This window comes from Chelonia mydas, chromosome 5, assembly GCF_015237465.2.
Source record: "Chelonia mydas isolate rCheMyd1 chromosome 5, rCheMyd1.pri.v2, whole genome shotgun sequence".
In the NCBI taxonomy this organism is placed as follows: Eukaryota; Metazoa; Chordata; order Testudines; family Cheloniidae; genus Chelonia; species Chelonia mydas.
The window spans coordinates 63860-78976 of NC_051245.2; the positions used below are offsets into that span (position 1 = coordinate 63860).

The 15117-nt window shown below is 48.9% G+C and overlaps 1 protein-coding gene across 10 annotated transcripts in view; it reads right to left on the minus strand.

The window, feature by feature from the left end:
• Window positions 1-15051, minus strand: part of ARHGEF39 (Rho guanine nucleotide exchange factor 39) — a 69138-nt gene extending 54087 nt beyond the window's left edge. For 2 of the 10 annotated variants that reach the window (XM_043547054.1, XM_043547055.1), the window contains exon 1: window positions 14764-15044. In XM_043547054.1, the coding sequence (XP_043402989.1) occupies window positions 14764-14940 (177 nt within the window). In that variant the 5' untranslated portion in view covers window positions 14941-15044. The other 8 variants (XM_043547056.1, XM_037902527.2, XM_037902529.2 and 5 more) reach the window with 8 other exon arrangements.
• Window positions 15052-15117: the final 66 nt, after the last annotated feature.

The window sequence follows — 15117 nt, forward strand, 5'->3', positions numbered from 1 at the left end:
AGGATTGTCTGGCTACCAGCACTCCCAGCTACCTTCGAGACACCACTGACTTCCTGAGGAAACTACAATCCATCGGTGATCTTCCTGATAACACCATCCTGGCCACTATGGATGTAGAAGCCCTCTATACCAACATTCCCCACAAAGATGGACTACAAGCCGTCAAGAACACTATCCCCGAAAATGTCACAGCTAACCTGGTGGCTGAACTTTGTGACTTTGTCTTTACCCATAACTATTTTACATTTGGGGACAATGTATACCTTCAAATCAGCGGCACTGCTATGGGTACCCGCATGGCCCCACAGTATGCCAACATTTTTATGGCTGACTTAGAACAACGCTTCCTCAGCTCTCGTCCCCTAACGCCCCTACTCTACCTGCGCTATATTGATGACATCTTCATCATCTGGACCCATGGAAAAGAAGCCCTTGAGGAATTCCACCATGATTTCAACAATTTCCATCCCACCATCAACCTCAGCCTGGTCCAGTCCACACAAGAGATCCACTTCCTGGACACTACAGTGCTAATAAACGATGGTCACATCAACACCACCCTATACCGGAAACCTACTGACCGCTATTCCTACCTACATGCCTCCAGCTTTCACCCAGACCACACCACACGATCCATTGTCTACAGCCAAGCTCTGCGATACAACCGCATTTGCTCCAACCCCTCAGACAGAGACAAACACCTACAAGATCTCTATCAAGCATTCTTACAACTACAATACCCACCTGCGGAAGTGAAGAAACAGACTGATAGAGCCAGAAGAGTTCCCAGAAGTCACCTACTACAGGACAGGCCTAACAAAGAAAATAACAGAACGCCACTAGCCGTCACCTTCAGCCCCCAACTAAAACCCTTCCAACACGTTATTAAGGATCTACAACCTATCCTGAAGGATGACCCAACACTCTCACAAATCTTGGGAGAAAGGCCAGTCCTTGCCTACAGACAGCCCCCCAACCTGAAGCAAATACTCACCAGCAACCACATACCACACAACAGAACCACTAACCCAGGAACCTATCCTTGCAACAAAGCCCGTTGCCAACTGTGCCCACATATCTATTCAGGGGACACCATCACAGGGCCTAATAACATCAGCCACACTATCAGAGGCTCGTTCACCTGCACATCCACCAATGTGATATATGCCATCATGTGCCAGCAATGCCCCTCTGCCATGTACATTGGTCAAACTGGACAGTCTCTACGTAAAAGAATAAATGGACACAAATCAGATGTCAAGAATTATAACATTCATAAACCAGTCGGAGAACACTTCAATCTCTCTGGTCACGTGATTACAGGCATGAAAGTTGCAATATTACAACAGAAAAACTTCAAAACCAGACTCCAGCGAGAGACTGTTGAATTGGAATTCATTTGCAAATTGGATACAATTAACTTAGGCTTGAATAGAGACTGGGAGTGGCTAAGTCATTATGCAAGGTAACCTATTTCCCCTTGTTTTTTCCTACCCCCGCCCCCCGACGTTCTTGTTAAACCCTGGATTTGTGCTGGAAATGGCCCAACTTGATCATCATACACATTGTAAGGAGAGTGATCACTTTAGATAAGCTATTACCAGCAGGAGAGTGGGGTGGGGGGAGAGAAAACCTTTTGTAGTGGTAAACACCCATTTTTTCATGGTTTGTGTGTATAAAAAGATCTTCTGTATTTTCCACAGTATGCATCCGATGAAGTGAGCTGTAGCTCACAAAAGCTTACGCTCAAATAAATTGGTTAGTCTCTATGGTGCCACAAGTCCTCCTTTTCTTTTTGCGAATACAGACTAACACCACTGTTACTCTGAAATCTTTTCCTTTGGTTCACCACTAGATGGCACATAGGGCTCCTTCTCTCTAGAAATGTAGCCACAGGCTTATACTTATAAGACAGAGGACTGAATCGTGAAAAGCAGCTTAGGCTGCGAAGGACTAGGATCACAGTAGATAGTCCATTGAACATGAGCTCCCAGTACAATGCTGTAGTTAAAAGGGCAAACATGGTCCTAGGATGCAGGGGACTGTCAAGTAGGACCAGGGAGGTGGTATTACCTCTGTATATAGCATTAATTAGACCATTATTGGAACACCGCATCCAGTTCTAGGGTCCACACTTCCAGAAAGGATGCTGACAAATTGGGAAGGATTCAGAAAAGAGTTACAAGAATTAATCAAGGTTTGGAAAGTGTGCCTTAATTGTGAGAGACTCAAACTCAATCTATTTAATTTATCCAAGAGAAGGTAAATCGGTGACTTGATCATTGTCTACATTTATCTCGGGGGGGGGGGGGGGGGGGGGGAGATTTCTGATAGCAGAGGTCTCTTCAATCTAGCAAACAAAGGCCTAATGAGATCTAGTGTCTGGACGCTGACAAATTCAGATTCGAAATAAAGGCGTATTTAAAAAAAATACAGTGAGGATAATTTACCATTGGGACTTACACAAGGATACTTGAAAATCTTTAAGTCAAGACTGAGTCTCATTTTGAAAAAGACATGCTTTGTTTTAACCAGAAATTATCAGTTTGATGCAGAAATTAAGTGAGTTTCTATGATCTGTTATACAGGAGGTCAGACTAGTTGATCATAATGATCCTTTCTGATCCTAATCTATTACTGTAGCCCATGGTTTTTGGTTAGACCAAAGAACCAGATAAAGTTTAAGACGTGTCTATGTTCAGAGAACTGCATGCTGACCTGACAGACCGAGACTCTCCAGATTTTTGAATCTCTGTACTACATTAGGATCACCAGGTGACGCTAAGTGGGGGAGGGTGTGAATTTGCAGAACCCTCATCTCTGGGCTTCATTATTTTCACCTCTTCAACACCGCACCCACATCACACCCACTTATGCCCTATCTCCCATCCATTCAAAACATAGCCACTAAAACCATCAGCCTCTCCCACTTTAACTACATCATGTTCAAGATTTTTGTCCTATTCTTCAAAACCCTTCCCTTCATCACATCACCTAGGGACCATTGCCATCTGAAGATAGCCAGATAGCTCCAGCCACTCCTTTCTACCCTCCACACACCTCCTGCCCCAGTGACTGGAGTGGCTCAAGAGCATGAGTACCAACCTCAGATCAGACTGTTACAAACCAGCGCACAAATGGCAAACTGATTGTGAGTTCTATACTTAGATCTCACCAACCCAGCATTAAGTGTGAACTCCTTAAGCACTATAACAGCCTTAACATGGTGTCACAGACAGTCCCCTCGGATACTCTGGTCTATCTTACCACCAAGGCAAGCCTGCCTTTGTGATAGATGGTCCCTTACACCAAAAATCACAACAATATTCAGGTTCCTCTCAATTTCAAAGGACGAGTTACTTACCCCAGGTCAATTGTACCTCAGATCTGTCACCACAGACAACACTTGTCACCAATCCTATATTAAACTACAGTAATTCCTCACTTAACGTTGTAGTTATGTTCCTGAAAAATGCTACTTTAAGCGAAACGATGTTAAGCGAATCCCATTTCCCCATAAGAATTAATGTAAATAGTTGGGGGTTAGGTTCCAGGGAAATTTTTTTTGCCAGACAAAAGACTATTATATATAAAATACACACACACAGAATACAAGTTTTAAACAAACAATTTAATACTGTACACAGCAATGATGATTGTGAAGCTTAGTTGAGGTGGTGAAGTCAGAGGGTGGGATATTTCCCGGGGAATGCCTTACTGCTAAATGATGAACAAGCACTCAGCTGAGCCCTCAAGGGTTAACACATAGTTGTTAATGTAGCCTCACACTCTACAAGGCAGCAGGAATGGAGGGAGGAGACACAGCATGGCAAAGAGAGACAGAGACTCTGTGTGTGTGTGTGTGTGTGTGTGAGACACACACACACACCGGAGGGGCAGAGGATGCTGAATGCTCAGAGGTCAGACCCAGGAAGGTGGAAGTTGTGAGAGCTATGTGTCCTGAAGACAGTTTGCTCACAGATAGGAGACTTCACCAGAGTCCTGACTGGCTTTGTGGGGAGCAGTTCCATAGCATCGCCCGGAGACTCCATGACACCTCAAGAAGTCATTAAGTCCAGCCCCTTGCACTGAGGCAGGACCATGTAAACCTAGGCCATCCCTGACAAAGGTTTGTCCAATCTGTTCTTAAAAACCTTAAAAAAATGACATGGATTCCACCGCCTCCCTTGGAAGCCTGTTCCAGATCTTAACTATCCTTATCATTAGAAAGCTTTTCCTAATATCTAACCTAAATCTCCCTTGCTGCAGATTAAGCCCATTGCTTCTTTTCCTACCTTCAGTGGACATAGAGAGCAATTGATCACAGTCCTCTTTACATAACAGACCTTTACATATTTGAACGCTCTTTTCTCAAAACTAAACATGCCCAGTTTTTTTACCCTTATGGGAGGCACAAGTAGTGATTAGGGCACAGATCCACACGGATAATGAGGCACGTACGTCCCAGTTTTGGCTCCATGGAAATCCCCAAGACTCCTGCCAAACTTGGTGGTCACCTACATTTTAGAGGTACAGTAAAAGCTCCCTAGGCACCTATGTTTTGCCCTCTCAGCATGCACACTGCTACCTCATTCTAGGCACTCAGTGAGAGCCACAGAGCAAGGGAAGATGGGTGTTTGGGCCCTGCAATCAAGTAAGGGGTAAAAGATTTGAATAGGGCATCTCCCACCTCTCAGGAGAATCCTCTGACCACTATGGAATATTTTGAGGTGGGGCTCCCTCCCTCCAGCTCTCCAGTTGAAGCTGTTCCACTGTGGATAAATAATGAAAGAGCAACTGGAGCAGGAGGACTGGACCAGAGAATCAATCCTTCTCACTCTGGTCCAATGACTATTCCACTGTGGATAAACGCCTACAGTCATTTCTCCTGCCCCCAGCACAGCTCTCCCTCTTCCCGGACAACAAAGTGCAGCAGCAGAGCACATGGTCCTCCTGCCCCTACACACACACACACACGCGCTCTCCCCTCACCCCACAGGACAGCGCAGGACTCTGCCTCCCTCCTCCGACACAAAGAATACGGGGGGTGGGGGGCATAGCCGTGTCCCCCCCATACAACGGGACAGCGCACGGCCCTCCCGCCCCGGTACAGCGGGGGAGCGGACCTACCGCCAGCCCTCACAGGCTCTCACACACCGGCGGGACAGCGGCACAGCCCCCTGCGTGCTCTCCGGGCACAGATGACGTCGCCCGCGGCAGGGCGCGGCTCCAAGGGAAGGAAGCCGACCCCGGAGGAACCCGGCGCCCCATTACCTGCGCTCGCTAGGCCTCAGTCAGCAACAGGCCACCCTGCCAGAGCCGCCCCGCCCCGCATTCAAACGGCCGCTGCCGCGCGAGCCCAGGGAGGGGGGGGGAGGGCACAGCACAGCACAGCACCGCACCTCCTCCCTCCCTCCCACCCACCAGCATTCAAACGGCCGCTGCCGCGCGAGCCCAGGGAGGGGGGGAGAGCACAGCACAGCACAGCACCTCCTCCCTCCCACCAGCATTCAAACGGCCGCTGCCGCGGGAGCCCAGGGAGAGGGCGGGCAGAGCAGAGCAGAGCACAGCACCTCCCCTCCCCCCCGGTCCTCCCGCCGACCCCCCCAGCATTCAAACGGCCGCTGCCGCGCGAGCCCAGGGAGAGGGCGGGCAGAGCAGAGCACAGCACCTCCCCTCCCCCCCGGTCCTCCCGCCCACCCCCCCAGCATTCAAACGGCCGCTGCCGCGGGAGCCCAGGGAGAGGGCGGGCAGAGCAGAGCACAGCACCTCCCCTCCCCCTCGGTCCTCCCGCCCACCCCCCCAGCATTCAAACGGCCGCTGCCGCGCGAGCCAAGGGAGAGGGCGAGCAGAGCAGAGCAGAGCATAGCATAGCACCTCCCCTCCCCTCCCCCCGCTCACCCCCCCGGCATTCAAACGGCCGCTGCCGCCGCGAGCCCAGGGAGAGGGCGGGCAGAGCAGAGCACAGCACCTCCCCTCCCCCCCGGTCCTCCCGCCCACCCCCCCAGCATTCAAACGGCCGCTGCCGCGCGAGCCAAGGGAGAGGGCGGGCAGAGCAGAGCAGAGCATAGCACCTCCCCTCCCCTCCCCTCCCCTCCCCCCGCTCACCCCCCCGGCATTCAAACGGCCGCTGCCGCCGCGAGCCCAGGGGGTGGACACAGCACCTCCTCCTCCTCCTGCGCGGGGAGAGAGTGCGGCGCCCAACCGGTCCGGACCAGGCCGGGCTGGTGGGCGCTTCCCACCTAGTTCTCGGCTTGGGCCCGCGAACGGCGAGTCCGAGCCTGGGATGACTGGGGGCCAGGCCAGAGGGAACCGGGCGGCAAATGGAGCTGAGGGCGGAGCTAACGGGGGCGGGCGGCGAGTCTGAGGCAAGCGGGGAGGCGCGGCCGGGGGCCGGGCGGTGGCAAGAGGCGAGCTCGGGGCGGGTCTGAGGACCCGTTTTGTGGTAAGAGGACTGGGGAGCCGCCGTGGTTTGTCACTTGCAGTATTTGTTCTCTCTGTCCCTCCACCCCACAGAAAGGCTAGGAAGGACCCATCCGGCGCAGAGGCCGGGAGAGTGGAGGGCTCGGCCCAGGGGAGCAGTAGGCGAACAGGGTGGTCAGCACGCCGAGGGGAAAGGAGGTGCGAGAGAGTCGCCGGGGAAAAAGCCGGGGGAAGGGGTGCAGTATCTGAGCTAAATCGTTCAGGCATGAGAGAGAGAGAGCGCGCAGCTTCAAGATGAAAGAATAAAGTGAAAGATTTTTAAAAATGAGTCTGAGGGAAAGAAGAAAGGAAAGTAGCAGCCAGGAGGACAGTGGGTGGCGCCTGGAACGTACAATTGGAACAATTTGTTTAGGATAAGCTATAGCTATACAGGTGTAAGCACTTCCATACTGGCATAAATACATATAAAGGAGGGAAGAGGGGGGTATTTATAGGGCTGTTGATTAATGGCAGTACTTGCACAGTAAAAGATAAACAAAAGAAATAGTATTTTTCAGTTCACCTCATACAAGTACCTTAGTGCAATCTCTGTGTGGTGAAAGTGCAATTTACAAATGTAGATTTTTTTTTGTTACATAACCACTCAAAAACAAAACAATGTAAAACTTCAGAACCTAGGAGTCCACTCAGTCCTACTTCTTTCAGCCAATCACTAAGACAAACAAGTTTTGTTTACATTCACAGGAGATAATGCTGTTCTCTTCTTAGTTACAATGTAACAGCCGTGTTAGTCGGTATTCGTAAAAAGAAAAGGAGTACTTGTGGCACCTTAGAGACTAACCAGTTTATTTGAGCATGAGCTTTCGTGAGCTACAGCTCACTTCATCGGATGCATAGCATATCGTGGAAACTGCAGAAGACATTATATACACACAGAGACCATGAAACAAAACTTCCTCCCACCCCACTCTCCTGCTGGTAACAGCTTATCTAAAGTGATCATCAAGTAGAGCCATTTCCAGCACAAATCCAGGTTTTCTCACCCTTCCCCCCCCCCCCCACACATACAAACTCACTCTCTTTGAAACCTCTCTTTATAATGCGCATGATAATCAAGGTGGGTCATTTCCAGCACTAATCCAGGTTTTCTCACCCGCCCCCCACACCCCCCTCCAAAAACCACACACACAAACTCACTGTCCTGCTGGCAATAGCTCATCTTACAATGTGCACAGCAATAATCCAAGTTTAACCAGAACGTCTTGGGGGGGGGGGTTTGTAGGAAAAAAACAAGGGGAGATAGGCTACCTTGCATAATGACTTAGCCACTCCCAGTCTCTATTCAAGCCCAAATTAATAGTATCCAATTTGCAAATGAATTCCAATTCAGCAGTTTCTCGCTGGAGTCTGGATTTGAAGTTTTTTTGCTTTAAGATAGCGACCCTCATGTCTCTGATTGCGTGACCAGAGAGATTGAAGTGTTCTCCGACTGGTTTATGAATGTTATAATTCTTGACATCTGATTTGTGTCCATTTATTCTTTTACGTAGAGACTGTCCAGTTTGACCAATGTACATGGCAGAGGGGCATTGCTGGCACATGATGGCATATATCACATTGGTGGATGTGCAGGTGAACGAGCCTCTGATAGCGTGGCTGATGTTATTAGGCCCTGTGATGGTGTCCCCTGAATAGATATGTGGGCACAGTTGGCAACGGGCTTTGTTGCAAGGATAGGTTCCTGGGTTAGTGGTTCTGTTGTGTGGTATGTGGTTGTTGGTGAGTATTCGCTTCAGGTTGGGGGGCTGTCTGTAGGCAAGGACTGGCCTTTCTCCCAAGATTTGTGAGAGTGTTGGGTCATCCTTCAGGATAGGTTGTAGATCCTTAATAATGCGTTGGAGGGGTTTTAGTTGGGGGCTGAAGGTGACGGCTAGTGGCGTTCTGTTATTTTCTTTCTTAGGCCTGTCCTGTAGTAGGTGACTTCTGGGAACTCTTCTGGCTCTATCAATCTGTTTCTTCACTTCCGCAGGTGGGTATTGTAGTTGTAAGAATGCTTGATAGAGATCTTGTAGGTGTTTGTCTCTGTCTGAGGGGTTGGAGCAAATGCGGTTGTATCGCAGAGCTTGGCTGTAGACGATGGATCGTGTGGTGTGGTCAGGGTGAAAGCTGGAGGCATGTAGGTAGGAATAGCGGTCAGTAGGTTTCCGGTATAGGGTGGTGTTGATGTGACCATCGTTTATTAGCACTGTAGTGTCCGGGAAGTGGATCTCTTGTGTGGACTGGACCAGGCTGAGGTTGATGGTGGGATGGAAATTGTTGAAATCATGGTGGAATTCCTCAAGGGCTTCTTTTCCATGGGTCCAGATGATGAAGATGTCATCAATATAGCGCAAGTAAAGTAGGGGCGTTAGGGGACGAGAGCTGAGGAAGCGTTGTTCTAAATCAGCCATAAAAATGTTGGCATACTGTGGGGCCATGCGGGTACCCATAGCAGTGCCGCTGATCTGAAGGTATACATTGTCCCCAAATGTAAAATAAAATGGATTGTAGTTTCCTCAGGAAGTCAGTGGTGTCTCGAAGGTAGCTGGGAGTGCTGGTAGCGTAGGGCCTAAGGAGTGAGTCTACATAGCCGGACAATCCTGCTGTCAGGGTGCCAATGCCTGAGATGATGGGGCGCCCAGGATTTCCAGGTTTTCCTGAGGAAACTACAATCCATTGGTGATCTTCCTGATAACACCATCCTGGCCACTATGGATGTAGAAGCCCTCTACACCAACATTCCACACAAAGATGGACTACAAGCCATCAAGAACACTATCCCCGATAATGTCACGGCTAACCTGGTGGCTGAACTTTGTGACTTTGTCCTTACCCATAACTATTTTACATTTGGGGACAATGTATACCTTCAGATCAGCGGCACTGCTATGGGTACCCGCATGGCCCCACAGTATGCCAACATTTTTATGGCTGATTTAGAACAACGCTTCCTCAGCTCTTGTCCCCTAACGCCCCTACTTTACTTGCGCTATATTGATGACATCTTCATCATCTGGACCCATGGAAAAGAAGCCCTTGAGGAATTCCACCATGATTTCAACAATTTCCATCCCACCACCAACCTCAGCCTGGTCCAGTCCACACAAGAGATCCACTTCCTGGACACTACAGTGCTAATAAACGATGGTCACATCAACACCACCCTATACCGGAAACCTACTGACCGCTATTCCTACCTACATGCCTCTAGCTTTCACCCTGACCACACCACACGATCCATCGTCTACAGCCAAGCTCTGCGATACAACCGCATTTGCTCCAACCCCTCAGACAGAGACAAACACCTACAAGATCTCTATCAAGCATTCTTACAACTACAATACCCACCTGCGGAAGTGAAGAAACAGATTGATAGAGCCAGAAGAGTTCCCAGAAGTCACCTACTACAGGACAGGCCTAAGAAAGAAAATAACAGAACGCCACTAGCCGTCACCTTCAGCCCCCAACTAAAACCCCTCCAACGCATTATTAAGGATCTACAACCTATCCTGAAGGATGACCCAACACTCTCACAAATCTTGGGAGAAAGGCCAGTCCTTGCCTACAGACAGCCCCCCAACCTGAAGCGAATACTCACCAACAACCACATATCACACAACAGAACCACTAACCCAGGAACCTATCCTTGCAACAAAGCCCGTTGCCAACTGTGCCCACATATCTATTCAGGGGACACCATCACAGGGCCTAATAACATCAGCCACGCTATCAGAGGCTCGTTCACCTGCACATCCACCAATGTGATATATGCCATCATGTGCCAGCAATGCCCCTCTGCCATGTACATTGGTCAAACTGGACAGTCTCTACGTAAAAGAATAAATGGACACAAATCAGATGTCAAGAATTATAACATTCATAAACCAGTCGGAGAACACTTCAATCTCTCTGGTCACGCAATCAGAGACATGAGGGTCGCTATCTTAAAGCAAAAAAACTTCAAATCCAGACTCCAGCGAGAAACTGCTGAATTGGAATTCATTTGCAAATTGGATACTATTAATTTGGGCTTGAATAGAGACTGGGAGTGGCTAAGTCATTATGCAAGGTAGCCTATCTCCCCTTGTTTTTTTCCTACAAACCCCCCCCAAGACGTTCTGGTTAAACTTGGATTATTGCTGTGCACATTGTAAGATGAGCTATTGCCAGCAGGACAGTGAGTTTGTGTGTGTGGTTTTTGGAGGGGGGTGTGGGGGGGGGGTGAGAAAACCTGGATTAGTGCTGGAAGTGACCCACCTTGATTATCATGCGCATTATAAAGAGAGGTTTCAAAGAGAGTGAGTTTGTATGTGTGGGGGGGGGCGGGGGGGGAAGGGTGAGAAAACCTGGATTTGTGCTGGAAATGGCTCTACTTGAGGATCACTTTAGATAAGCTGTTACCAGCAGGAGAGTGGGGTGGGAGGAAGTTTTGTTTCATGGTCTCTGTGTGTATATAATGTCTTCTGCAGTTTCCACGATATGCTATGCATCCGATGAAGTGAGCTGTAGCTCACGAAAGCTCATGCTCAAATAAACTGGTTAGTCTCTAAGGTGCCACAAGTACTCCTTTTCTTCTTAGTTACAATGTCACCAGAAAGTGAGAACAGGCATTTGCATGGCACTTTTGTAGCCGGCATTGCGAGGTATTTACATGCCAGATATGCTAAAGATTAGTATGCCCCTTCATGCTTTGGCCACCATTCCAGAGGACATGCTTCCATGCTGATGATGCTTGTTAAAAAAATAATGCCTTAATTAAATTTGTGACTGAACCATAGGCGCCAACTCCGTGGGTGCTCCGGGGCTAGAGCACCCACTGGGAAAAATTAGTGGGTGCTCTGCACCCACTGGCTGCCAAGCTTCCCCCTCCTTGACTTTTCTCCCCGCTCACTGAGCATGCCGTGTCCCCTGCTCCTCCCCCCCCAGCCCTTCCCGATTTCCCCCCCACGCCCGCTTAACAGCTGTTTGGCTGCTCTTAGGACTTTTCTCAGAGGAGCAGGTGGAGAAGAGGCGGGGCAGGGACTTGGGGAAGGGAGTGGAATAGGGGCAGGAAGGGGGCGGGCTGGGGTGGGAAAAGGTGGGGTGAGGACTTTGGGGAAGGGGTGGAATGGGGGTGGGGCGAGGGCAGTGCAGGGGCAAGGCCAGGGGTAGCGTGGGGGTTGAGCACCCACCAGGCAAAGGGGAAGTCGGCACCTATGGACTGAACTTTTTTGGGGAGAATTGTATGTCCCCTGCCCTGTTTTACCCGCATTCTGCCATATATTTCATGTTATAGCAGTCTCAGATGATGACCCAACATATGTTCATTTTAAGAACACTTTCACTGCAGATTTGACAAAACACAAAGAAGGTACCAATGTGAGATTTTGAAAGATAGTTACAGCACTCGACCCAAGGTTTAAGAATCTGAGGTGCCTTCCAAACTCTGAGAGGAATGAGGTGTGGAGCATGCTTTCAAAAGTCTTAAAAGAGCAACACTCTGATGAGGAAACTACATAAACCCAACCACCTAAAAAGAAAATCAACCTTCTGCTGATGGCGTCTGACTCAGATAATGAAAATGAACATGCATCAGTCCTCACTGCTTTGGACTGTTATCGAGCAGAACCTGTCATCAGGATGGATACATGTCCCCTGGAATGGTGGTTGAAGCATGAAGGGACATATGAATCTTTAGCGCATCTGGCACGTAAATATCTTGTGATGCCGGCTACAACAGTGCCATGAGAAAGCCTGTTCTCATTTTCAGGGGACATTGTAAATAAGAAGCGGGCAGCATTATCTCCTGCAAACGTGAACAAATTTGTTTGTCTGAGCGATTGGTTTAACAAGAAGTAGGACTGACTGGACTTGCAGTCTCTAAAGCTTTACATTGTTTTATTTTTCAATTATTATTTTTTGTTATTTTTTGTACATAATTCTACATCTGTAAATTCAACTTTCATGTTAAAGAGATTGCACTACAGTACTTGTATTAGGTGAATTGAAAAATACTATTTCTTTTGTTTTTTTACAGTGCTGCTGGTGGGTGCAGAGCATCCACTGATTTTTCCCCATGGGTGCTCCAGCCCTAGAGCACCCACAGAGTCATAGAATCATAGAATATCAGGGTTGGAAGGGATCTCAGGAGGTCACCTAGTCCAACCCCCTGCTCAAAGCAGGACCAATCCCCAAGCAATCCCCAACTAAATTGGATCCTATGGCCTAGCCATTTTCAAGGTTTTTTTTTAGATGTACAGGAACTTCATGTGACTACTCATTTTGGATAGGCTTTTAACATATGACAGAATTGAAGCGGGGTGGGGGGAATGATTTGTTTAATTTTCTTGAAGTTGGGTTTAGGACTCTTCTATACACTTTATGCAATTACAATTGTGCCCAACACTAAAGTGTTAGACTGCTTAATTATCAGTTTCTAAAACAATATAGTTAAAGCAGTACAAAAACTGTGTAAATAAACTCATAGCTTTAAATAATCTGGGGAGCACGGCCCTAGGGTGAAGGAATGAGACAGTGATGTTACAGTTGCAGTAAGAGGCCCTGAAACATAAACCCTTGTATCAGAGGCCTGGTCTGAGGCCCAAAGCCTGAACCAAAGTACTTCCAGGCATTGCTAAGCAAAGCTGGGCTGTGAGCCAGAGGCAGGCCCTAATTGCAGAACTTGGCAAGAAAAGGGCTCCTAGAAAGCACACGCTAATGATATAAATAGTGGGTGAAATTCTGTGGCCTGCGTTGTGCAGGAGGTCAGACTAGATGATCATAATGGTCCCTTCTGACCTAAATATCTATGAATCTATGAATCTATGAACGTGTGCCAAGATGGCACCTGGACATCCCAATACGAGGACACTTCACAGAGATAACAAGGAACAGCCAGATGCACCCCAAAGACAGGGTCAAAAGGACAGCATGATGGACGGATCTGTTTGTTTGAACCAACATGATCAAAGGGGGAGACAGCACCCTAATGGGTCAAGGGGCTGTACCTCAATACATCAGTAGGGATGAGTAATCTGTTCTGCAACTGTATAAAAATAGGTCCCGGAGCGCATATCTTTGTCCAGCCTAGGGGGCAGTGGAGTGTCCCGCCCCTGACTGAGCTGTGTCCATTGCCAGGGGGCACATATTTGTAGTATGTCCTGTAGAGTCTATAGGAAACTATTACTGTGCTTCGTTTGACAATAAACCTGGTTGGGTGCCTTCGTACCTTACTAGAGTCTGTGGTCTTTGGGGGTTCTCTCAGGGTCTGCTGTGTCAGCTATCTGTGCAGAGCTGAGGCAGCACACAGAGGGAACACGCACGCAGCCGACTGTTATCATCATCGAACAAGATCAGAGCACCACACTGGTAGCTACCAACAACAGCAGTCACAATCACTTGCCTTTTCACACACTAGTCTTCCCCCTTGCTGGCTCAGCAGCAGTTCTGCAGAAAAGGACCTGGGGTTTACAGTGGATGAGAGGCTGGGTATGAGTCAGCAGTGTGCCCTTGTTGCCAAGAAGGCTAACGGCATATTGGGCTGCATTAGTAGGAGGATTGAAAGCAGATTGAGGGAAGTGATTATTCCCCTCTATTCGGCACTGGTGAGGCCACATCTGGAGTATTGTGTCCAGTTTTGGAGCCCCCACTACAGAAAGGATGTGAAACAAATTGGAGAGAGTCCAGCGAAGGGCAACAAAAATGATTAAGGGGCTGGGGCACATGACTTATGAGGACAGGCTGAGGGAACTGGGCTTCTTTAGTCTGCAGAAGAGAAGAGTGAGGGGAGATTTGATTGTAGCCTTCAACTACCTGAAGGGGGGTTCCAAAGCGGATGGAGCTTGGCTGGTCTCGGTGGTGGCAGATGACAGAACAAGGAGCAATGGTCTCAAGTTGCAGTGGGGGAGGTCTAGGTTGGTTATTAGGAAACATTATTTCACTAGGAGGGTGATGACGCACTGGAATGGGTTATCTAGGGAGGGTGAGGAATCTCCATCCTTAGAGGTTTTTAAGGACCGGCTTGACAGCCCTGGCTGGGATGATTTAGTTGGGGTTGCTCCTGTTTTGAGCAGGGGGTTGGACTAGATGACCTCCTGAGGTCTCTTCCAACCGTAATCTTCTATGATTATGCCCTGAATATGTAGAAATTAACATGCTTGCACTCTGGCACAAGGTGTTTTGTGTTTCCTTGTGTGAGTGTAGACACAGAACCCATGCTTTCTCTGTGGGGATGTCTCATGTTGAAGAAATACAAAGTATACTTCCAAGGCAGACCGTGACCCATCTGTCAAGGGTAGAGGGATTTTTTTAAACTAGTTTTACCTGCAGCTCCGCTGGTGTTGCTGTGTCCGGGGATCGTTGGCTCAGGTAGCAGCATGAGTTGCTTAACTTCTCTGTCTTTATGAACAACGGGAATTGCCTGGTGATGCCGTTTGCTGAGATCCCTCCTATGAGGGCAGCCCGTGCTGCAGAGGGGATACTCTCGGGGTTTAGCCCCATTCTGTGAAGGTCCTGGTTTGAGCTGGACCCCAGACTCCACTGCCCTGTGGCCAGGTGGCTGGGAGTCACTCCTCAGACAGGAAGCTGGAGTCTGTAGGAAGGAGGAAGGGAGCGCGCCGGGGGAGTGGGCTGAGGTGGGACTGCCCGACCCAGGGCGGGGCTGGGGGCCCAGGAAGG